Source organism: Salmo salar, chromosome ssa03, assembly GCF_905237065.1.
Source record: "Salmo salar chromosome ssa03, Ssal_v3.1, whole genome shotgun sequence".
Lineage (NCBI taxonomy): Eukaryota > Metazoa > Chordata > Actinopteri > Salmoniformes > Salmonidae > Salmo > Salmo salar.
Window position 1 is genome coordinate 25,749,524 of NC_059444.1, and position 25,737 is coordinate 25,775,260.

Sequence of the window (25,737 nt, forward strand, 5' to 3'; positions counted from 1 at the left end):
CTCTGTCAATTCATTACATTTACATTTACATTTAAGTCATTTAGCAGACGCTCTTATCCAGAGCGACTTACAAATTGGAAACCAAACAGACTTGTGAAAGGTAAGTTGAATCCTTTCAAGCGATGTTGAAAAATAGACCTGAAACTTGACCCTTTTCTTTCATAGGCATTTTCCAATATTCCTTCAACACATTGTACAGGTTTAAAAATGACAATTGATCACTTGGACTGTATATTTTGCAAAATGTACTTAACAGCAGACAAAAAAACCTAAAAAATACACATATCATTTTGCATATTATGAGACCTGTTCAAGTCCCTCAACCTATGGTAGATTTAATACATGTCCCAAATGGCACCCTATAGTGCACTAGTTTGTTTAGTGTAGTGCACTATAAGAGGAATAGGGTGCCATTTGGGACAAATCCTGAATGAGTAGAACCCCCCCATTGTTTCACACATGGGACAAACACACATTCTCCAAAACATGACTACAAGCAGTTTATAGTCCATCCAAAATACGAATATAAACAAGACATTTGTGAATTGGTGGCATGAAATCCAGCTTGCGATCATGAAAAGGATAAGACCATGGCTACGAGCAGATCGATCACAAAATACAAAAAAAAAAACAAGCGGAACAATTATTTAATAATAAAAAAATAAAAGTTGCTGCTCTTCAACTGTGTTTCTGTCCTCAGAGGGAGAGGAGACTCAGAGGGGTCCATACACCTTTAAGAGAAGCCTCCGAGAGGAAGGAACCGCCGAGGGGTCCATACACCTTTAAGAGAAGCCTCCGAGGGGAAGGACCCTCCTCCGGTCTGTTGTTGAAATACATCAATGGTATCCTCGTCTTCCATCTCAAGCTGTGCAGGTGTGTCGGTCTCGTTGATTGGCTGTCCGTCAAATCTAAACCGTATCTGTCTAATTGACAAACCCTGTCTTTCGCAGTACGCCTTCATCAGCTTGCTCAGCGGAGTATGCCGTTTAATTTTGAACTGGACTACTGACCCATCTTGACCCGCAACCTTTAGGTTGATGTGGTCGTTTTCAGTCTTCACTCCTTCCTTTGGCTTTTCTTCAGACATTGTGTAGCTAGTTAATGCTCTGAGATTTACTAATTAACAGACAGATTGCTAAATGTTTGCGCTTTTTTTCCCCCCCAACTCTCTCGGTCTTCTGAACACAACACAACATGACACTTCTGATACAAAGGCACCTTCTGAAACACATAGCACTTTTGGAAAAGACACCGTATTTTCTATTATCTCATCTGGGTCTTCACTAGGTTTAATGAAGCTGTATAGATAGCGCCTGTAGAATGGTATACAGAGGAGGGGGAGTAAAACTGATGGGGTCAAATCATAACATGATTTCCAAAGAAAAAGCAACACGTCTTAACATCTTACAACACTTTTGCTGATACTAAGTAAGTAATCTGCTACATTACATTTAAAATTTTAGTCATTTAGCAGACGCTCTTATCCAGAGCGACTTACAGTAGTGAGTGCATACATCTCATACATTTTGTTCTCCGTACTGTTGAGATGTAGGGTACTGCAGTATATGTTTCCTTGAGAAGACTAAGCCTCTCGTTTCCAACAGTTACAGATCATTGCCTTTACCTGTGTAGACATCTCCTAGAAGGGATTCTCACAAGAGAAAAAAATCAAGATCAATGTCAAGTAAGTATGGATCAGTTTGCTTAATAACTGAGAGAAGGCTGTTCACAGTGTAGGTCGTTGAGACATCAATGTCAGTCTTTGAACAAGCCTGTTTGCATGGCTCCTTATCCTCTTCCAGGGGAGGAAGGTAGCCTAGCGGTTAGAGAGTTGGGCCAGTAACCGAAAGGTTGCTAGATTGAATCCCCGAGTTGACAAGGTAAAAAACTGTTGTTCTGCCCCTGAGCAAGGCAGTTAACCCACTGTTCCTAGGGTGTCATTGTAAATAAGAATTTGTTATTAACTGACTTGCCTAGTTAAATGATGGTAAAATTATTTGTTGTTGCCATTCCTGCTGCAGCTGCTCCCTGAGGTTCTACTGCCACCTGGTGGCTGAACTCGGTCAGTACAGCTACTAGATCTGCTTTCAGGCTTGGAAGCTGAAGCAGAGCAGGGTTGAGCATCATTCACATCCAAAGCTCCCTTGTTCTCCGTCCTGGGTCTCTTCCTAATGTTACACTCCCTGTCTTTCCTCTGGCAACACTCCACAGGGTTCACTCGGACAATACTCAGTCCCAGAGGTTTAGGATTCGCCAGCTGATCCTGATGAACATATAGGCCAGGCCGACACTTAAAAAGTAATCGTCCTTGCTTGTAACTCTGAAACAAAAGAAAAGAAAGGAGAATAAGAAATGTCTTTCGGTCAAACCACACCTTTCTGTATAAGGCATCCAGAAAGACAGGAAGTGGTTTGCAAAGAAAACCAGTATTGAGTCAGGTGGGTTAATGACCTGATGGTGGTTGTCTTTTCCCACAGATCTGCTGTGCACAGTAGGGATGGAGCTATGCCATGTGAGACACATGCCCAGCATATACCATGGACATGATCCAATTCTTAATGCTCAGCTCACTGCAAACAGAGAACAATATACATGATCAGTGAGTGAATGCATGTAATGAAAATCAGTGGTGATCGGTGCCGTTTAAGATGCGGAGGATGATTATTTTTTTTCATTAATATTCCATTCACCCAGCTTAATGTAACATCAATAGGTTTAAGCTACTACATGCAACTCGAGTTTTCCCTGTACCCATCATGAGGTTGCTACAACCTAGCCTATGAATGAAAGTTTACAATGTAGGTGCACAGGTTGAGCATGATCACTTTGCTCGTTGTATATATAATTCCTTCTCGCAACTTTCTACGGGCTCTCCTCCTCTCACCTTTTCTCTTCACTTGTGGACTTCAGTGCACAACACATCAGATGTCTGTCACCAGGTGAAAAACCTTTCCCAGCCAAACCTTCATACCATGACAGTTACACACAGCCAACATCGTTGTCATGTTATAGTCAACTAGAACCACTAGAACTAATGTGTTAGTAAACCCGCTACAATCATGCAGTATAGTGTACAGTCATAAAGCAGTTTAGCATTTAAAAAGCTTAACTTGACTTGGAATAGTTCCAGTGTTGGATAGCCATAGCCAGCTAGCTAACATAGCATCCCTCTCTGTTTGAGCTGGGTGTTTGAGTAGGCTTAACTAGCTAGATGCATTTGCTAGCTAAGTGAAAGTTAAAAGACATACAACCAAATATAGCTAGCTAGCTAGCTCTCTCTCTCTCTCTCTCTCTCTCTTGCTGTTGTGCCCTTGATCAAACCCCCACAAAGTAGAACTGCACTGTTAGTCACATGTTGTTAAAATGTGGTCAACCCTCCATCTGGAGAGCTCCTGGGTGTGCAGGCTTGGCTTTTTATCCAGCCCTGAAACACCCAAGTCTGCTTATCAAATCAAATCACATTTTATTGGTCATATACACATATTTAGCAGATGTTATTGCGGGTGTAGTGAAATGCTTGTGTTTCTACTTCAACAGTGCAGTAGTATCTAACAATTGCCAACGATACACACACATCTAAAAGTAAAAGAACGGAATTAAGAAATATACAAATATTAGGACGAGCAATATTGGGGTGGCATTGACTAAAATACAGTAGAATAGAACACAATATATGCATATGAAATGAGTAAAGCAGTATGTAAACAGTATTAAAGTGACTAGTGTTCCATTATTAAAGTGATCCCATGTTTATGTACAGTATATAGAGCAGCAGCCTCTAAAGTGCAGGGTTGAGTAACTGGGTGGTAGCCGGCTAGTGATGGCTATTTAACAGTCTGATGGCCTTGAGATAGAAGCTGTTTTTCAGTTTCGGTCTCAGCTTTGATGCACCTGTACTGACTTCACCTTCTGGATGGTAGCGGGGTGAACAGGACGTGGCTCGGGTGGTTGATGTCCGTGATGATCTTTTTGGCCTTCCTGTGACATCGGGTGCTGTAGGTGTCCTGTAGGGCAGGCAGTGTGCCCCCGGTGATGCGTTGGGCAGACTGTACCACCCTCTGGAGTGCCCTGCGGTTGCGGGTGGTGCAGTTGCCGTAGCAGGCGGTAATACAGCCGACAGGATGCTCTCAATTGTGCATCTGTAAACGTTTGTGAAGCTCTTAGGGGCCAAGCCAAATGTCTTCAGCCTCCTGAGGTTGAAGAGGTGCTGTTGCGCCTTCTTTACCACACTGTCTGTGTGCGTGGACCATTTTAGATTTTCAGTGACGTGTGCACTGAGGAACTTGAAGCTCCACCTTCTCCATTGCGGGCACGTCAATGTGGATAGGGGCGTGCTCCCTCTGCTGTTCCCTGAAGTCCACAATCAGGTTATTTTCCTGGCACCACTCCACCAGGGTCCTCACCTCCTCCCTTTAGGCTGTCTCGTCATTGTTGGTAATCAGGCCTACTACTGTTGTGTCGTCTGCAAACTTGATGATTGAGTTGGAGGCGTGCCTGGCCACGCAGTCATGGGTGAACAGGGAGTACAGGTGGGGGCTGATCATGCACCCTTGTGGGGCCTCTGTGTTGAGGATCAGCAAAGTGGAGATGTTGTTTCCTACCTTCACCACCTGGGGCGGCCCGTCAGGAAGTCCAGGACCCAGTTGCACAGGGTAGGGTTCAGACCCAGGGCCCCGAGCTTAATGATGAGCTGTCAGGTAAGGTAGAGGTGATATGTTCCTTAACCTGATATGGATAGGGGGCAGTATTTTCCCGACCGGATGAAAAAACATACCCGATTTAAACTGGTTACTACTCTTGCCCAGAAACGAGAATATGTATATTATTAGTAGATTTGGATAGAAAACACTCTGAAGTTTCTAAAACTGTTTGAATGGTGTCTGTGAGTATAACATAACTCATATGGCAGGCAAAAACCTGAGAAAAATTCAACCAGGAAGTGTAGGATCTGAGAAATGTAGTTCTTCTTTCTAGTCCCTTTCGAAACTACAGTATCTGTGCTGTTATGTTGCACTTTCTAAGGCTTCCATTGGCTGTCTAAAGCCTTCAGAAAGTGGATTGAGCCTTCTCCTGTCTCTGGGCAGAGTATAGGAGCTCACTTACTGAGTGGTCTGCCTGAGGACAAAGAGATTGGATATGCGCGTTCCCGCGAGCATGCTGTTTTTTATTTTCCTCCTTGAATGAATACACTATTGTCCGGTTGGAATATTATCGCAATTTTACGTTAAAAATACCATAAAAATGTATTTTAAACAGCGTTTGACATGCTTCTAAGTACGGTAATGGAACATTTTGACTTTTTGTGTCTCGAATTGCGCTCGTGTGTTACCCTTTGGATAGTGACCTGAACGCACGAACAAAACGGAGGTATTTGGACATAACTATGGATTATTTCCAAAAAAAACATTTCTTGTGGAAGTAGCAGTCCTGGGAGTGCATTCTGACAAAGATCAGCAAAGGTAATACAATATTTCTAATACAAATTCTGAGTTTAGTTTGCCCCGAACTTGGCGGGTGTCTGAATAGCTCGCCGTGATGGCGAGCTATGTACTCAGAATATTGAAAAATGTGCTTTCGCCGAAAAGCTATTTTAAAATCTGACACAGCGATTGCATAAAGGAGTTCTGTATCTATAATTCTTAAAATAATTTATGTATTTTGTCAACATTTATGATGAGTATTTTTGTAAATTCACCGGAAGTTTTTGGTGGGAATACATTTTCTGAACATCATGCGTCAATGTAAAAAGCTGTTTTGGGATATAAATATGAACTTGATTGAACAAAACATACATGTATTGTATAACATAATGTCCTAGAGGTGTCATCTGATGAAAATCATCAAAGGTTAGTGCTTCATTTAGCTGTGTTTTGGGTTTTATTGACATATATGCTTGCTTGGAAAATGGCTGTGTGGTTATTTTGGTCTCCTAACATAATCTAATGTTTTGCTTTCGCTGTAAAGCCTTTTTGAAATCGGACAACGTAGTTGGATTCAGGAGAGGATTATCTTTCAAATGGTGTAAAATAGTCGTATGTTTGAAAATTGTAAATTATTTGATTTTTGAGGTATTTGTATTTTGCGCCATGCGATCCCATTGGCTGCTGGCTAGGGGTTCCGCTGGCGGAACGGGGTTCCGCTAGCGGAACGCCTAGATGTTAAAGGTTTAACCTCTCAAAGCACTTAATGATGACAGAAGTGAGTGCTACGGGGTGATAGTTATTTAGTTCAGTTACCTTTGCTTTCTTGAGTACAGGAACAATAGTGGACATCTTGAAGCAAGTGGGGACAGCAGACTGGGATAGGGAGAGATTGAATATGTCCATAAACACTCCAGCCAGCTGGTCTGCGCATGCTCTGATGACGCGGCTAGGGATGCTGTCTGGGCCGGCAGCCTTGCGAGGGTTAACACGCTTAAATGTCTTACTCACGTCAGCCACCGAGAAGGAGAGCCCACAGTCCTTGGGAGCAGGCCGCGTCGGTGGCACTGGGTTATCCTCAAAGCGGGTGAAGAAGGTGTGTAGCTTGTCCGGGAGCAAGACGTCGGTGTCCGCGACGTGGCTGGTTTTCCCTTTGTAATTCGTGATTGTCTGTTGACCCTGTCACATATCCGTCTCGTGTCTGAGCTGTTGAATCGTTGTGTCTGTACTGACGTTTTGCCTGTTTGATTGCCTTATGGAGGGAATAACTACACTGTTTGTATTCAACCATATTCCCAGTCACCTTGCATTGGTTAAATGCGGTGGTTCGTCACTTTCAGTTTTGCACAAATGCTGCCATCTATCAACGATTTCTGGTTTGGGTAGGTTTTAATAGTCACTGTGGGAACAACATCCCCTATACACTTCCTGATGAACTCGGTCAATGTGTCCGTGTATACGTCAATGCTATTCTCAGAGGCTACTTGGAACATATTCCAGTCCGCGTGACCAAAACAATTTTGAAGCATGGATTCAGATTGGTCAGACAAGTGTTGAATAGACCTTAGCACAGGTACTTCCTGTTTGAGTTTCTGCCTATAAGAAGGGAGGAGCAAAATGGAGTTGTGATCTGATTTGCCGAAGAGAGGGTGGGGGTGGGCCTTTTAGGCATCCTAGAAGGGAGAGTCACAGTGGTCGAGCGCTTTAGCAGCGTGAGTACTAGTCAATGTGTTGATAAAACTTTGATAGCGTTTTCCTCAAATTTGCTTTAATAAAATCCCCAGCTACAATAAATGCGGCCTCAGGATATGTGGTTTACAGTTTGCACAAAGTCTAGTGTAGTTCCTTGAGGGCCGTCGTGGTATTGGCTTGAGGGAGAATATGCATGGCTGTAACTTTAACTGAAGAGAATTCTCTTGGGAGGTAATACGGTCGTTATTTGATTGTGAGGTATTCTAGGTCAGGTGAACAAAAGGACTTGAGTTTCTGTACGTTATCACAATCACACCATGAGTAGTTAATCATGAAACATACACCACGCCTTTCTTCTTCCCAGAGAATTCTTTATTCCTGTCTGTGCAATGTACTGAGAACCCAGATGGCTGTATGGACGGGACAGTATATCCGGAGAGAGCCATGATTCCGTGAAACAGAGTATGCTACAGTCCCCGATGTCTCTCTGGAAGGAGATCCTCGCCCTGAGCTCGTCTACTTTATTGTACAGAGAATGAACATTAACGAGTAATATACTCGGAAGCGGTGGATGGTGTGCATGCGTCCTGAGTCGGACTAGAAGGCCACTCCGTATACTTCTCCAGCGGCGGCGTCTTGAAGCAGCCTCTGGGATAAGATAAATTGCCCTTGGGTTAAGAACAAAGGCTTCAATTAGGGAAAGTTGTATTCCTGGTCGTAATGCTGGTGAGTTACCGCTGCTCTGATATCCAAAAGTTCTTTCCGGCTGTATGTAATAACACAGAAAACCTTCTGGGCTAATAATGTAAGAAATAACACACAAAAAAACTAAACACTGCAAAGTTGCTTAGGAGCTAGAAACAGAGCTGCCATGTCTGTCAGCGCCATCTTATCATGGCCCTGCTGAGCAGCTGATATTTAGGCTACATTGTGGTTAGACCAGGGCTTTAACAAAAGCCTGCAAACCCATGCAGTAGCTATCCTGGAGGATGGTTGCCACCCTTGATATAAAATATTGTAACATTACAACCAAATTCTTTTGTCTTTATTAAATTATTCCCTCATTCAATGAATCAGGGATCAAATGGGTAAGGTAAGCTACTTCTGTGGTAAATATTTTAATCAATAATGAGGAGAGACAAGGTCAATCACCAATCAGGATATTAACTTTATCAAAATAACTTATCGATAAGGGAGATGGTCACAGTACCTACACAAATGTGAATATAGTGACAGTCCACTGAGTGGAGTGAGCCTCTTGGTTATATACCATTGCAAGATAGGTGCAACCTCAGAGATGACGTACAATGGTTCCAAACACCAACCCCACACATCCTGTGCTAGCACTCTGCCTCCAGTACAAAGAACTTGTTGTTTTGTTCAGTACTAAAAACACAAAAGGACATCTTTTGTTACTTTGTCTCCACCTTGCTAAAAAGGGAACCAGGGGAGAGGACAATCTCCCCCAAGACCCAAAGAGTGACGCAGAGACATTGTTTCCATAGGTGAATGTGTATCTAATATGAACCATGTGAAGGGATGGTGTGAGTAATGGGGAACCAATCACTTGTCTCCACAATGTTCCCTTCTCACCTCCTTTGCCCTATTCTCTTTCTGACATTCTGCATAGCAACAGGGACATGTGATAGACAAGCCTGACTTCTCCCTTCTCTGGGCCCCAGGTGACTGAAGCCCATATGAGGGAGGAAGTGCAACACCAGACACCAGAGTCTGAAGGGAGACATTCTAATAACAAGAGTTCAATAGTTCAATCATATAAACATATTCTGCAGATAAGACATCTTAATTATCTTTGTTACTTAGCTAATTCTGATTCTCCCACAACACTTCAAAGCAAAGTACAGTATCTAACTAGACATGTTTATATCTACTGAACAAAATTATATATGCAGCATGCAACAATTTTTTTTAACTGATTTACAGTTCATATGAGGAAATCAGTAAATATAAATTAATTCATTAGGCCCTAATCTATGGATTTCACATGACTGGGAATACAGATATGCATCTGTTGGTCATAGATACCTTAAAAATATGGGCCTCAGGATTTTGTCACAATTGTTTTCGTTGTCCGTAGCTTATGCCTGCCCATACCATAACCCCACCACCACTATGGGGCACTCTGTTCACAACGTTGACATCAGCAAACCGCTTGCCCACATGACCTTATACACATGGTCTGCCATTGTGAGGCCGGTTGGACGTACTGCCAAATTCTCTAAAACGACATTATGGTAGAGAAATTAACATTAAATTCTCTGGCAACAGCTCTCTTGGACATTCCTGCAGTTAGCATGTTAATTGCACACTCCCTCAAAACTTGAGACATCTGTGGCATTGTGTGTGTGACACAACTTCACATTTTAGACTAGCCTTTTATTTTCACCAGCACAAGGTGCACCTGTGTAATGATCATGCTGTTTAATTAGCTTTTTGAAATGCCACACCTGTCAGGTGGATGGATTACCGGCAAAGAAGAAATGCTCACTAACAGGTTTTGTCCAACAGTCATACTCTGCCACAGTCATACTCTGGACCTAGTTTTGTCCCGTGGAATAAATGTTGTGGATCTTAATGTTTTTCTTCATAATCCTGGACTATCGGACCACCATTTTATTATGTTTGCAATCGCAACAAATAATCTGCTCAGACCCCAACCAAGGATCATCAAAAGTCGTGTTATAAATTCTCAGACAACCCAAAGATTCCAAGACTCCCTTCGCCTACCCAAGGACGTCAGAGTACAAAATTCAGTTAACCACCTAACTGAGGAACTCAGTTTAACCTTGAGCAATACCCTAGATGCAGTCGCATCCCTAAAAACAAAAAACATTTGTCATAAGAAACTAGCTCCCTGGTATACAGAAAATATCCGAGCTCTGAAGCAAGCTTCCAGAAAATTGGAACGGAAATGGCACCACACCAAACTGGAAGTCTTCCGACTAGCTTGGAAAGAGTACCGTGCAGTATCGAAGAGCCCTCACTGCTGCTCGATCATCCTATTTTTCCAACTTAATTGAGGAAAATAAGAACAATCCAAAATGTATTTTTGATACTGTCGCAAAGCTAACTAAAAAGCAGCATTCGCCAAGAGAGGATGGCTTTCACTTTAGCAGTGATAAATTCATGAACTTCTTTGAGGAAAAGATCATGATCATGACCTCTTTAAATCGGCGTATTCCTCCAAAGCTCAGTTGTCCTGAGTCTGCACCACTCTGCCAGGACCTAGGATCAAGGGAGACACTCAAGTTTTTTAGTACTATATCTCTTGACACAATGATGAAAATAATCATGGCCTCTAAACCTTCAAGCTGCATACTGGACCCTATTCCAACTAAACTACTGAAAGTGCTCCTTCCTGTGCTTGGCCCTCCTATTTTGAACATAATAAACGGCTCTCTATCCACCAAATGTGTACCAAACTCACAAAAAGTGGCAGTAATAAAACATCTCTTGAAAAAGCCAAACCTTGACCCAGAAAATATAAAAAACTATCGGCCTATATCGAATCTCCCATTCCTCAAAAATAAAATTGAAAAAGCTGTTGCGCAGCAACTCACTGCATTCCTGAAGTCAAACAATGTATACGAAATGCTTCAGTCTGGTTTTAGACCCCATCATAGCACTGAGACTGCACTTGTGAAGGTGGTAAATTACCTTTTAATGGCGTCAAACCGAGGCTGCATCTGTCCTCGTGCTCCTAGACCTTAGTGCTGCTTTTGATACCATTGATCACCACATTCTTTTGGAGAGATTGGAAACCCAAATTGGTCTACACGGACAAGTTCTGGCCTGGTTTAGATCTTATCTGTCGGAAAGATATCAGTTTGTCTCTGTGGATGGTTTGTCCTCCTTTGTCCTCTGACAAAACCATCCACAGAGGTCCAAAACCATCCATGGTTTATCCTCTGACCCCTCCTGTCTCAGCCTCCAGTATTTATGCTGCAGTAGTTTATGTGTCGGGGGGCTAGGGTCAGTCTTTTATATCTGGAGTATTTCTTCTGTCTTATCTGGTGTCCTGTGTGAATTAAAGTATGCTCTCTCTAATTATCTTTCTTTCTTTCTTTCTTTCTCTCTTAGAGGACCTGAGCCCTAGGACCATGCCTCAGGACTACCTGGCCTGATGACTCCTTGCTGTCCCCAGTCCACCTGGCCATGCTGCTGCTCCAGTTTCAACTGTTCTGCCTGCGGCTATGGAACCCTGACCTGTTCACCGGACGTGCTACCTGTCCCAGACCTGCTGTTTTCAACTCTCTAGAAACAGCAGGAGCGGTAGAGATACTCTGAATGATCGGCTATAAAAAGCCAACTGACATTTACTCCTGAGGTGCTGACTTGTTGCACCCTCGACAACCACTGTGATTATTATTATTTGACCCTGCTGGTCATCTATGAACATTTGAACATCTTGGCCATGTTCTGTTATGATCTCCACCCGGCACAGCCAGAAGAGGACTGGCCACCCCTCATAGCCTGGTTCCTCTCTAGGTTTCTTTCTAGGTTCTGGCCTTTCTAGGGAGTTTTTCCTAGCCACCGTGCTTCTACACCTGCATTGCTTGCTGTTTGGGGTTTTAGGGTGGGTTTCTGTACACTTTTACATCTAGTGCTCAGCTGAGATATCAGCTGATGTATGAAGGGCTTTATAAATAAATGACATTGAACAAGAATGGAAACAAATTTGTGCACAAATGTTTTGATAAATATGTTTTTTTTTTGTGTGTATGGAACATTTCTGGGATCTTTTATTTCAGCTCATGAAACATGGGGCCAACACTTTTACATGTTGCATTTATATTTTTGTTCAGTGTATAAGGCAAAAATATTTATGTTTCAGCGGAGATCTATGCACAGCAAGTTATTTGTCATTTAGACTATTCTTAGAATATATTTTGTGTTGTTGCAATTACATGGCTACTGTTTAATAGAGGAGAATCCCAGCTTTCCAATGGTGCAGATTAATTTAGGCTCTACAGTGCCGGTGGAAAGGCGACAACGACGTTAATGCTTAGATAGCTAGAGTTAACTAGCGAGATAACTGCTACTAGTTTGTCTGTTGTCTGCCATTATGTTATACCTGCTGCTCAAATGTCCTGCTCTTTCTCCTCGGGCAATGGCCCACTCGCACTGGTATAAACCGAGCACACACAGACAACCTGGTAATAATTGCTGGTATGTAGATATTTAAGAGTGTGCCTTCATGAATTACATTAAACAAAAATAATTCAACTAATTTACATGACTTTTCATGACCTTACAAACCCTAATTTGACAACTTGGAACATTGCATCATGTGCATTCAAACTGGTGCGTTTTCAATCTGCGCAATCTAGAACAGTCTACTGTCGCACACAGACTAGTGGAATTTTTGGGGGAACAATGCGAAATAAGTAAATTAATTCCCAGTCTCTATTGCTATTCAATGCAGATCCCGCCTTCATTCCTATTTGATCAACCTTTGTTGCCTCGGTGTGTGAATCTGAGCGGCGATAGGCTACTTTGTCACAGTTTTTAAACCCAGACGCGTAACATTGCAAGACTTCCTGGAACGCCTGCGAAACAGACCAAGCAGTGCAGGCCAGGCTTGTGGTTTGAGAAGTCAATGAGAGAGCTGAAAAAGTCTTCCTTCGTTGTTCATTTTCTCAAAATCTAAAGGCACAACACTGGCACATATGAATATATTTAGTATAGTTTTATCTAAAAAGGATAGCTTTTTTAATGTTTCACTAATTAGATTTTTATGAATTTCACTAAGGAGGATGTCCCTCCCCTTCCTCCTCTGAGGAGCCTCCACTTCTGCAAATACTGGTCATGTCCTATTTATTCAATGAAATGTAATGACTTTTTGTCTGCTCTAGGATACCTAAATAGGTAATTTAGCAAACATAGACTGCAAGGATATATAAAATGTGGAAGGATGGCATGTCCATGTCCCTATTTTTGCCAGTACAGTACACTATAGGCTAGTCACCCCCTTTTCATCAGTAACCCCACCTGAGCAAGGCATCCTTGTCAAACAGTGTCTGCAGGCATATTGACAGGTATGGGGAGGTCTGGGTGGGAATCCAGATGGACCATCTTGATGTTCTTCAGTGGCATGTGCCTTGATGCTATAGTCCGATAAATAGAAATAGGAATAGGAAACACAATGCTACACGTAAAATATATAGACACTAGAGCTGGGACGATAAACAGAAAATTATCGACACCGACCATACCGGTCACTTATTGTAGGCATTTTGCTGATATCGTTCATTACAATAAGTAGCCTATACTAGAGAAATGTGAAGTTTTAAATGAAATATGTTTGCTAATATGGGTGATTGTTAATGGGACATTTGATGGCTACAACCATCAAACTAATTGTACTAGTTTAAAGGATGATCAAAATAAAAACTGTGGTGCACAATGTTATAAACTATTTTTCTTGCATCAATTCAGGGTTCTCGCAATATGGATATTTGTCCATATGTGTCACGTCCTGACCAGTATAGGGGTTATTTGTTATTGTAGTTTGGTCAGGACCTGGCAGGGGGTATTTGGTTTATGTGGTTTGGGGTGTGTGTCTATGTAGAGGGGTGTTTGATTTATGTATTCCGGGGTTTTTGGGCACTGTTCTATGTTAGTGTATTTCTATGTTCTGTCTAGTCTAGTCTATTTCTATGTTTAGTTTATTGGGGTTGGACCTTCAATTGGAAGCAGCTGGTTATCGTTGCTTCTGATTGAAGGTCGTATAATTAGGAGTTTGTTTTCATGGGTTTTTTGTGGGAGATTGTGCTGTGTATAGCTTTGTGCCTTACTGGCATGTTACTAGTCGTTGTGGTTATTTTTTTGGGGTGTACGTTTTGGTTTACCTTCTTTGTCCATTTAATAAAAGAAGATAAGTGCACATATTCCTTCTGCGTTTTGGTCTCAACCCTACGACAACTGTAACAATATGGCCCAGCTCTAATAGATGAGCCTACATTCTCAAAATGTATTGTTTTCTATGTCCAGCAAGACTGGGGGGTGGGTGTTACCCATCTATATATAGCTCAGGGTCCTGGAGAGCTGCTGTACTGGGTGAATGCTTTTGTTCCAGCCCCAGCACTAAACTAACTAAAATCATGATCTCCAGTCTGGATAACAAAGTATTGAATCTGAAATGTTGGTGCTGGGCTGGAACAAAAGCCAGGTTGATCACAACCAGAAAGGAGGCCTGATTTAGTCACAATATATAGTTAGATTAAGCATGCATGAAGCCTTAGTAAAGTAACTAGCTGGCTAGCTACAGATTTTAACACCAGATAATGTGATTTAACCAAAACATTTTGGTATCCATTATATAGGGAGCTACAGGTTAGGTACTGTTTGGTGTAGCAAATCATCCTTCATTTGTGGAAACAGGAGTCCCAAAAAATATCCGTGTCCAATTGCAGGGGCTCCGTTTGAATTTAGAAAATGCTCTGTTATTAAAATAAATATGAAATAATACAACGTGTACTACTTCTTCTTCTTTGATATAATGGGGGTCTGAAATAACAAACATTAAAGGTGCATGCCGCCACCTAGTGTACTGGAGTGTGTGGTCAATCACGGTTTACAACATTAGCTCCACATTCAACAATGTGTACGCCGCCATCTTGTCTATTTCAAGTCTCCTCTCATTGGTTGAGCCAAGTGGGTCCACCCCAAAGTGCCACATGTCATGATGACAGACACCTGTCTCAATCAATGAGAGAAGACTTGAAATAGAAACGTTTTATTTATTTTCTAAATTCAAAAGGACCCCTTGCAACCTGTCACGGACATTTTATGACACTCCCTTTTCGACGAATCGAGGACAAAGACGCTATCGCTAAGGTTGGTCTAAAATAATTTTTGCTACACTAAACAATATAATGGATGCCAAAATGTTTTGGTTAAATCACATTATCTGGGCTAGCCGAGTTTCTCAACTCCACAATTAGCTACATCATTCACTTACATATTGTGGAGTTTTTTTATTTATTTTATTTCACCTTTATTTAACTAGGTAGGCTAGTTGGGAACAAGTTCTCATTTGCAACTGCGACCTTGCCAAGATAAAGCAAAGCAGTTCGACACATACAACAACACAGAGTTACACATGGAATAAACAAACATATAATCAATAACACAGTGGAAAAATCTGTAAACAGCATGTGCAAATGGGGTATGATAAGAGAGGTAAGGCAATAAATAGGCCATGGTGGCGAAGTAATTACAATATAGCAATTAAACACTGGAATGGTAGGGTGTGCAGAAGATGAATGTGCAAGTAGAGATACTGGGGTGCAAAGGAGCAAGATAAATAAATAAATACAGTATGGGGATGAGGTAGATTGGATGGGCTATTTACAGATGAGCTATGTACAGGTGCAGTGATCTGGCACTGTGATAGACTGCATCCAATTTGTTGAGTAGAGTGTTGGAGGCTATTTTGTAAATGACATAGTCGAAGTCGAGGATGGGTAGGATGATCAGTTTTACGACCCCGTACCCTCCATATTCACCCTACCTTCCATGTGTCTAGGATCAAGTTCGTTTCTCACTGTCCTTTGTCTTCTGTTTCCAGGCCCATCCCTCCCCCCTGGGTCATCAATGGCCAGACAGCGTATACGGTGAGACGCCTCCTGAGGGTTTGACCACGGGGCAGGGGTTTCCAGTACCTGGTTGACTGGGAGGGTTATGGCCCATAGGAGAGGTGCTGGGTCCCTGCTAAAGACAGCCAGATATGCGCCCAGGTAGGATGCCAGGTGGCGCCCCTTGGGGGGGTACTGTCACACCCTGATCTGTTTCACCTGTCCTTGTTATTGTCTCCACCCCCTCCAGGTGTCGCTTGTTTTCCCCAGTACTTATCCCCTGTATTTATCCCTGTGTTTCCTGTCTCTCTGCAAGTTCGTCTTGTATCGTTCACGTCAACCAGTGGTTTTTCCCGTACTCTTGCTTTTTCTATTCTCCTTTTGCTAGTCCTCCTGGTTTTGACCCTTGTGTGACGACCCTCCTACTCTGTCTGCCAAATTCTTTCTCTTTGCTCTTGTTTTCCTTAATAGGATGTCGGTGGGCGGAGCAGGGAGGGTCGTCAGAGAAATGGGACACACCTGGGCTCGGGTGTGTCCCAGGATAAATGCACCTCTTCCCCATTCATTGGGGAGACTCTCCATGCAGACACCTTTATAGATTTAGTTGTGGTATTTTTGTGGCCTTTTGGTTGTTTGCTTTGGCACCTTTCATCACCCCACATTATCACATGTACGCATGCCTAACACTCACTTACACTACTGATTACACACACCATTGTTAATTGTATTTAGTTTACTTTATTTAAGAAATATATTTTGTTATTCCTTGTCTCCACGTTGTCTCCCTTTTGTTACGAACTTCGAGCCGTTTCGTGACACTTGACTGTTTCTGGACTCTTTACCCACCTGCCTGACCATTCTGCCTGCCTTGACCTCGAGCCTGTCTGCATTCTATACCTCCTGGACTCTGAACTGGTTTTGACCTTTTGCCTGTCCACGACAATTCTCTTGCCTTCTCCTTTTTGGATTATTAAACATCTTAAACTCCAACCATCTGCGTCCTGTGTCTGCATCTGGGTCTCGCCTTGTGTCATGATAGTCATGCCTTCATCCATCTGCTATTTGGTTTACTAGACCTACTTGATACCGCTGTTTTGTTCGGTTCACATTCTTTCGCATTTGCAGTTGTCGGTATTCTAAGCCAAACATTTTGGTTGGCATGCATGAATAACTGGGCTACTACTTTCAGCATTTAATTTGCATTATTTTGGTAAGACAGTGTGTACGGCTGCATTCACATAGTCTGTATGTAATAGGTGATTTACCCTATTCATCTTTTAGCCCATTACCAAAACAGCCTTGCTTTAGTGGGTAAGGCGCTGTCCATTGCGCTGATACAGAGCAGCGGAGATGGGTTGGTGCAGAATCTGTAGCCTGTCACTTCATAAGCACTCAATGGTCCCGGAGTCTCGGCATTTGAACTTTGTTTGTGGTATAGCGTGATATAAGAAAAATTCAATATAATTCCAATGCTAGAACCCCCCCCAAATTGTTCCCCCTCAACGATTTCAACTGCCCCCTTAGGCACTTTATCCTGCCACCGAGTGTTTTTATAGATAAGGCTCCTTGCACGCAGATTAGCTGTCAAAGTGCTTTATATGCAGATACATATATGATCCAGGGGGTGAGCTCTATTCCTGGCAGGCTGATCAGATTTAATAGCAGCCTCATATGTAATGCTCCTTGAAGACAGCCTACAAGGCAGCATCCTGACATCAGTCTATGAGGCTGCTATTGAATCTGATCAGCCTGTCAGGAATGGAGCTCATCCACTCTGTAAATTTAAATATTATCCATAAAACATTGTGTCCTTTAGCTTGCACAACTGATATGTGTATAATTCTAAGGGACACAAAGTTTTATGGATAATATTTAATACAGAGTGGTTGAGCTCAATTTCTGACAGGCTGATCAGATAGAATTTCAGCCTCAGAGCTTGATCAGATTCAATAGCAGCTTCAGAGGCTGATAAATTCTGCCTTGTAGGCTGCTTCATAGGTAAAGTTCCTTGCAGGCAGATTAGCAGTCAGTGGGTGGGTGATGCAGAATTGTGGTACGCCACTGATACGGCCACTTACGGGGACAGCTTCACGCACTGGAAAACTAGGCCCACTAACAAAAAATGGTACCATGTGCGACCGCCCTGTAGCACCCCCATATGTCTGACTTTCTATTGGATGGTATTTGAAAGCCAGCTTGTAATTGGTGAGATTGTGTCCACCATCTCTTTCATACTGACTGGAAATACACGGTTGAATAGTTGGACCACATGTCATGGATTAAAAAAAGATGTGAGATTTTACTCTCGACTTATAACTAGTTAAAAAGGGTTGCAGGAGCCTACGCGTCAGCCTACAGTATTAGTAGGCTACGATCAGAAAGATTGAAATATTGTTGGTGCAATTCTGCCCTCTACACAGAAAGTGAATACACAGAAATATTTGCAGCAGATCCTCAAAACAATGTTATCTGCATCATTTTTTGAGATAAGAGAGACAGCAGCCCTGCCCACTCTGGGTTTGATGCCTGTTCAAAGCAAAGCAAAATAATTTATATTTGATGAATTATTGACTTGGCCGCATGTTGTTCAGTTGAGTCTAAAACAAAGATTTCACTTCAAACCTATTCCCACGTACATTTCGATAAAGAATGCTGTAATTTCACAGATCTTTACTCCTCTTGGCTTTGAAACAACTGGGTTCTCCTCTGGTCTGATCAATACTGCCTTATCAATAGCTTACTTTAAAAAGACAATAAGAATCCCAATGGCCGCAAACATCAGTTCAACGTCTAGTTTTGAGTTGTCAAATAACACGAATCCAATGTGAAAATCAACAAAATGTCACCATGTCATTGGATTTAGGTTAAAGTTGGGTAAAAAATACAAAATGCTCTTACGTTGATTACTTTTTGCAAATCCAGTGAGTTTTCAATGTTGATTCAACGTCATTGCATAGATGTTTTTGGTTGAAATTATGTGGAAACATTGATTAAACCAGTTTTTGCCCAGAGGCATGGTTTTAGAACAGCAGAAACACTCATTCCATGGAGGGCCGAGTGTATGTCGATTTGTTTTATTTTTTTATTTGCCTGTTCTGAAAACTAACATTTTTAGGCTGCAGGGAGGTTCTGAGAACATTTTACTATGGTTCCCTGAATGTTTTATTAACGTTATGAGAAAATAATTTCTAGGTTATTAGAAGGGAAATTAAATGACATTCGAAGAACATGTTTCAATAAGACTTTTAATAACACTGCTAGCTTAGATTAACTGTTCTGAACTCCAAGCACAGATAGGACACATGGTAATTAATGCAAACACATTATTCTTTTTTTAAATTATGGCTTATTGTCAGTGAGATTTGAAACAATGATCTTTCATCCTCTATCCTTTGTCATTTATCCATGGAATTAGTCCACTGCACCACCAGGATGGCTCTACAAACATATGTTTTTTACTCATAGAAATTACTTTTAAATAGAACCATGAGGAAACCTGTAGAAAATGTTGTGCTTAAGTACTGACATTCCCACCTAAGAAACATATGGTCCTTAGAACGTTATGTGCTAGCTGGGTATCCTTAGTTTCTTATTTTTAACACATTTGCAAAAACTTCTAAAAACCTGTTTTTCTCTTTGACATTATGAGCTATTATGTGTAGATTGATGAGGATTCAAAAAAAGGGCTCTGAATACTTTCCGAATGCACTGTATACTGGGTGTATTGTATATATTATATATGTCATATGTATTATATATGTAGTATATCTTTTTTCACTGCAACCACAGAAAGACTCAGGAGCCCACTTGTAGACAGCCTGCTGCTGCCTGCTGCCTCTGCTAATCATCAGAGGAGGTAGGGAGCCCACGTGGGTAACTGGGGGGCCCTGACTTGATTGGGGAACTGATAAATAAAAAATGTAACATTAACTGCATAATAAATAGATAAATGTGACTGGTCAATTGTGATTTCTTAATCCGGCCATGGTTCTTACTGCCTCATCTCATATCAGTGACGCATTCATTATCACCCTCCTTTTGTTTTTTTTCCTCTCTCTCAACGTTCTACTCAGCAACTCAGCCAGTGATGTGTATGGTTCATATGGCTCATCATCCCACACAGCCAGTTCATCTGCCCTGGGCCTTTTGGCAGACTGATTGGGGGTGGCAGGGTAGCCTAGTGGTTTGAGTGTTGGACTAGTAACCACAAGGTTGTGAGTTCAAATCCCTGAGCTGACAAGGTACAAATCTGTTGTTCTGCTCCTGAACAGGCAGTTAACCCACTGTTCCTAGGCAGTCATTGAAAGTAAGATTTTGTTCTTAACTGACTTGCCTAGTTAAATAAAGGTACATAATGGCTTCAAATGTGAGTGGGTGGCTGGGTAAGTGGAGGCTCCCTGCTTCTCTAATGTGGAGAATGAGGAAGTGGTGGGGGTAGACTAACTTAACAAGAAGGACTGATTTGATTTGCCTGAAATTCTCTCCAGTCCCATCAGTGCCTCCTGGTTCTCTTCTTTATTTCTTTATGTCAACTGACCTGTAAGATTTACCTTATATTTTATTCTCTTGTTTGCCATGATGCTCTGTGAGTGCTCAATCAGATCCGGTTAGAAAATATACTGAACAAATATATAAACACAATGTGTAAAGTATTGGTCCCATGTTTCATGAGCTGAAATAAAAGATCCCAGAAGCACAAAAATGTGCACAAATGTTTTACATCCCTGTCAGTGAGCATTTCTCATTTGCAGACAATTCATCCACCTGACAGGTGTGGCATATCAAGAAGCTGATTAAACCGCATGATCATTACACGGGCGCACCTTGTGCTGGGAACAATAAAATGACACTCTAAAATGTGCAGTTTCTTCACACAACACAATGCCACAGATTTCTCACGTTTTGAGAGAGCGTACAATTGGCATGCTGACTACAGGAATGTCCACCAGAGCTGTTGCCAGAGAATTTCTTTACCATAAGTGTCATTTTAGAGAATTTGGCAGTATGTCCAACTGGCCTCACAACCGCAGAACCATGTGTAACCACGCCAGCCCAGGACCTTCACATCCGGCATCTTCACCTGCAGGATCGTCTGAGACCAGCCACCCAGACAGCAGATGAAAGTGTGGGTTTGCTCAGAAGAATTTCTGCACAAACTGTCAGAAACCGTCTCAGGGAAGTTCATCTGAGTGCTTCTCGTCCTCACCAGGGTCTTGACCTGGCTGCAGTTCGGCGTCGTAACGGACTTCAGCGGGCAAATACTCACCTTTGTTGGCCACTGGCATACTGGAGTAGGGTGCTCTTCACTGATGTATCCCGGTTACAACTGTACTGGGCAGATGGCAGACAGCGTGTGGGCGAGCGGTTTGCTGATATCAACGTTGTGAACAGAGTGCCCCATGGTGGCGGTGGGGTTATGGTATGGGCAGGTATAAGCTAACGACAAGGAACACTATTGCACACAGAGATACCGTGACGAGATACTGAGGCTCATTGTTGTGCCATTCATCCACCACCATCACCTCATATTTCAGCATGATAATGTACTGCCCCATGTCGATCAACTCTATGCGAAGGAGATGTGTCGCGCTGCATGAGTCAAATGGTGGTCACACCAGATAGTGACTGTTTTTTTTATCCCCACCCCTAGTGTTTTTTTAGAGGTATCTGTGACCAACAGATGTATAGCTGTATACCCAGTCATGTGAAATCTATAGAATAGAGCCAAATTAATTTATTTCAATTGACCTTATATGAACTGTAAGTCAGTAAAATCTTTTCAATTGTTCCATGTTGCATTTATATTTTTGTTCAGTGTATATTCGTTCTGATGTCAAAATGTCGACATCAGGAAATCCTTATTAAAGAAAATCTGGTTGAGACACTTGCACGCTTAAATGATCTTCTTATTTAGACATAAAGAATTTCTCTGCGGATTTGGACAGTTCTTCGAATGATTGTTGAACTTTGCAACCCTGTTCTTTGCATGTGAGGTTTTATTTCTAGCGAAGTATTTGGGAATCACACAATTCAGTCGCTTATCTGAACAAGCTTTTCTGACACCTATCCCAAGCAAATATAATTTATGTAGACAGGCACACTACTGTAATTACTGTAAACAACATTGCAAAAGGAAATTTTTTTCCATGATTCCAATGATACAAATTATGTATTTCCTTGCCAACTGCTATAACATATATGTGCATACTTACACATACACGAGTGTGTCTTGTTTAGGTCTATACACAGTACTGTGACTCAAAATGTGAGCCTGTTCCTTGACACACCAGCAGAGGGAGCTATCTATCACAAAATATCACAATGTTAATAAAATAATCCCTTTTAATGCAAGGAAATGAGTACCCATGAGCAAGGTAGTGCAACACAGGACTGAAATTATGAAGATGTTGGATTCAAGCTTGTATGATTGGTTTGTCAACTATTTCAAGAAATGACACACTAAATATGGTCAAGCCAACATCTCAATGGCTAGGATGGTGAAGTGATGTGGGTGTGTTCCTCATTCCAGTCACGTTCACGCTAGGATTATGATTGGTGCTTTGCTTCCTCTGGTTTGCTCTGTGTCTCTCATTATGAAGTGTGCCATGGCCTTTCCACTGTACTGTAGTAATTCTTGTGACAGCTTACCTTGTCACAGCAGAAACAAGACTTAGAACATCTGTCCATCCAGCAAGACCAACAAAGAGGTGTAATGGGTTCGCACTCAAAAGTGTTGCATAAAGCTGACTTTTTTACTGCATCAGGGATAGTGTACACAGGCATTTTGGCGTTATAGCCTTATTCAGTATGTAGGTACAATTTTCTTTAATTCAAAACAGCATTTGGACCAAAAATATCTATTTCTTTATCATTTTTAATGGTTTTTGATGTGTACGATATGACAATGAACCTACAGTACAACAAATTGTTAGGTGTTATTGTTAGGATTATGTATCCGATGGATATAATTTCAGATTTCAATATGACTTTAGTGTTTGTTGTCCCTGACGCTTAATACTGTGTGCTTGTCTGAAGCATTGCATCTGATCAGTTATTTTTTCACCACTACATTTCTTGGATGGTTGAACCCTTTTCATCATAGTGTGATGGGATGTTTTGTTACATATTCAGCTCCACAGATGCCCTTTCATCACCCCAACCAACCAACAAACCAGGCACGTAGGCAGGACGCTGCAGAAGCTCTGATGCGTCTTATCTCTGCCTTCAGGTTTCATGAATAATAAACAGACACAGAATACTAGAGCTAGCTTAAGGACATGGTCAAAATGGGGCTCCCTCCGGAAGCACATGGCCCAGCCCCACTGAGCTTTCTGGATCAATGACGTGGAAATAGATGGGCTGTTCTGATATTCCAGCCCTGTGTGGCATGTTTGTAATCTCTCCCCAACCACAAACTATTGCTGACCCATTTCTCCATCTCTCCCACAACCTGGGAGCTTGATAATGTAGGCCAAATAGACATGCATTGATATCGTTGAATGTGAACAGCTGGGGTGTTTGATAGTGCCATGCAATGTACATTGTTTACAAAAGTGATGGACATGTTGTTATCATTTTCGGGTCTGGGTGGGTTCACCTTTGGCAAGAGTCACCCACTAAAAGGCTCATAGAGCCGCACGCATCAGACTCATGGGGTTTCAGGTTAATAGGACCTTTGACCTTATGGTGTGCTACGAGTCAAGCTTGTTGGACAAGATAAGTAGTCCCTAGCCTGAAACCATAGGAGGGTCATTCCTACTATGCGATGCCTTTTGGACGTCAACTTTTGATAAGTGTGAATAACAACAGAATTTTGTCAACATGTTTGATATGTAGTTGAACCCTTCTATCTCTACAAGTTACCACAAAGACATGCCTAACATTTTATGCTATTGTTAAATTATGATTTTAAAATACCGAACTAACAAGGTGGGAATGAAGCATAACAGGGTGGAAAGCAATAACAGGGTGGAAAGCAATAACAGGGTGGAACTAACACCAATAATAAACAAAATATTTCAACAATGAAAAATATTTTATTAACTTCGAAATCTGTGAAATGGTCAAAAAAAAAAACATGACATTTATAATTAAAACCACTTTCTATTTATGTAATTTTCAATTAACTTTTTGGTGTTTTAAAAACATTGTCAACCTGATTCGTAAAACAACATAACGGATTATTAAAACATAAGTATTGCATTAGAACAACATAGATATAAGTAAAACAATTGGATTGTATCTGAAAATCACTATTAATTCAAGTTTCAAGCGTTTTATGATAAACAACCCTACTCATTTTGCTCCTAAAAATTCTCGGCTCCCGGTTCAAGCTTAATAAAATGGTTATTCAAAAAGTTTAACAGCATTTATAAAATATGTCATGCATATAAGAATACATTAACCTCCCACCTCCTCACCGCTCCTCCACTTCACTCCCTTCCCTCACCCTTCCCACTCCACCCCTCTCTCCCCTCCACTCCACTTCAATCCACCTCTAAGTAGATTTTTTTTCTCCATTTGTACAGACCTTTTATGAAGTGCCTGTGGTTTTGAGATCTGGCATACTACCTGGTGATCAGCATACCATCTGATGTCATCACGTGGGCTTTGTATTACGGTGCACTTGACCTGGATGTTATCTTTCTCCACATCTTTCATGATTCCTGGGTATGGCTCTTTGTCATAGGACACCACACACCAATATGCTGAGAGTGAATGGCCTCTGGTTGCCACAGGGTTTCAATGGTGAACACAGACCTTGGAGCCTCAGCAGCATCTAGAGTTTCTTCTTTTAACTCAAAGCAGGGACAGTCCATGACCCCCTCATCTCTTTGGCAGACAGGATATGTCTCTGTACTTGATGTGACCTGGAATCACACTAATTAATGCATCTTCATTGTGCCTTTCACTGCAGTTAGATGGGTTACCTGAGAACAGATGAGACAATATACTGAGATTAAAAAACGTTGAAAACATTCCCCTACTCACACAGCCACTAGACAAGAGCTCCGTCTCGCAGTTTAAAAGTTGACATGCAAAAAAAGCAGTTCTAGGTGTGTGTACTCACACACCTACCTCAAGCATTTCCTGCACCTTTGTGTCGCCAGACTCTTCAGCTTGTTGAACAGTGCCTCCGCTTCTGGAATGTCCTCTCCTAGACGCACTAGCCTGTTGGCTGATTTTCTTCAGGGTCCCGTCAACACCGTCTGGAGCCCCTTTGCCATGGCTGGCCTCAAAGAAATGACATCTTATGTCGTGGAAGCTGATGAAGGCTGTGCTCCTGCATATAATACTCCAGTGTTGAGGGTCGCCTGCTGATGCGATCCACCAAAATGAATCGACTGGACTTCCATGGAGTATTTGCAGGAGTAATTCTCACTGAAGTCCACATGGATCAAACACTTGTTGGGTTTGAGACTCTCTCTCAGCTCTCTGTATGCTGCTGTCGTGTCTTTGGCATCATTAAACTGAAGACTGTTATTTTATCAAATCAATTCTCTTCAATTCTTATTACTTGATTAAACTAATCATGTAACTGTAATTAACTAGGAAGTCGGGGCACCAAGGAAAATATTCAGATTATAAAGTTATAATTTTCCTAATATAACTATCAGATATTTTAATATCTGATCAATTAGTCTTCTAATTAATTAATTATTCTTTACCTCACGTTAGTCTAATTCCAAACGTCGTAAATTGTTAGTTATCTGCATGAACCCAGTCTTCACTATGAATCATCCATACATCAATTGTCTCAATCATTTATTTATTAACTAACTAAATAATCACAGAAATGCACATACAAACAAACAAAGTAGATATGGTTACAAGGAAATGATAGGGGATGTGCCCTAGTGGGCTAAACCGGTATTACGGTTTGGTGGACAAAAGGGAAGTGGGGGTCATGACGTTGGCCTGTGGGTAAGGTTTATGACCCCCCATAAATACCTTTCTCCCTTCCCCTCTCTCTGACCCTACTGAAGGACTGTTGAATAGCCTTTGTTAAATATAGAGAGTCTGGG

The 25,737-nt window shown here is 41.7% G+C and overlaps 1 protein-coding gene and 1 pseudogene across 1 annotated transcript; both read right to left on the bottom strand.

Annotated features, from left to right (window-relative positions):
• Positions 1 to 431: 431 nt before the first annotated feature.
• LOC106599236 (small ubiquitin-related modifier 3-like) lies at positions 432 to 1,156 on the bottom strand. The gene has a single exon (XM_045716171.1). The coding sequence runs from the start codon at positions 1,085 to 1,087 to the stop codon at positions 734 to 736; it is 354 nt and encodes a 117-aa protein (XP_045572127.1). The 5' UTR covers positions 1,088 to 1,156; the 3' UTR covers positions 432 to 733.
• An 837-nt stretch (positions 1,157 to 1,993) lies between these two features.
• Positions 1,994 to 24,373, bottom strand: LOC106599235 (UPF0489 protein C5orf22 homolog; annotated as a pseudogene).
• Between the last annotated feature and the right edge of the window lie 1,364 nt (positions 24,374 to 25,737).

What these genes read in the sequence shown, in the direction of transcription:
- LOC106599236 (XM_045716171.1), bottom strand. Translation starts at nt 1,087, where the DNA reads ATGTCTGAAGAAAAGCCAAAGGAAGGAGTGAAGACTGAAAACGACCAC.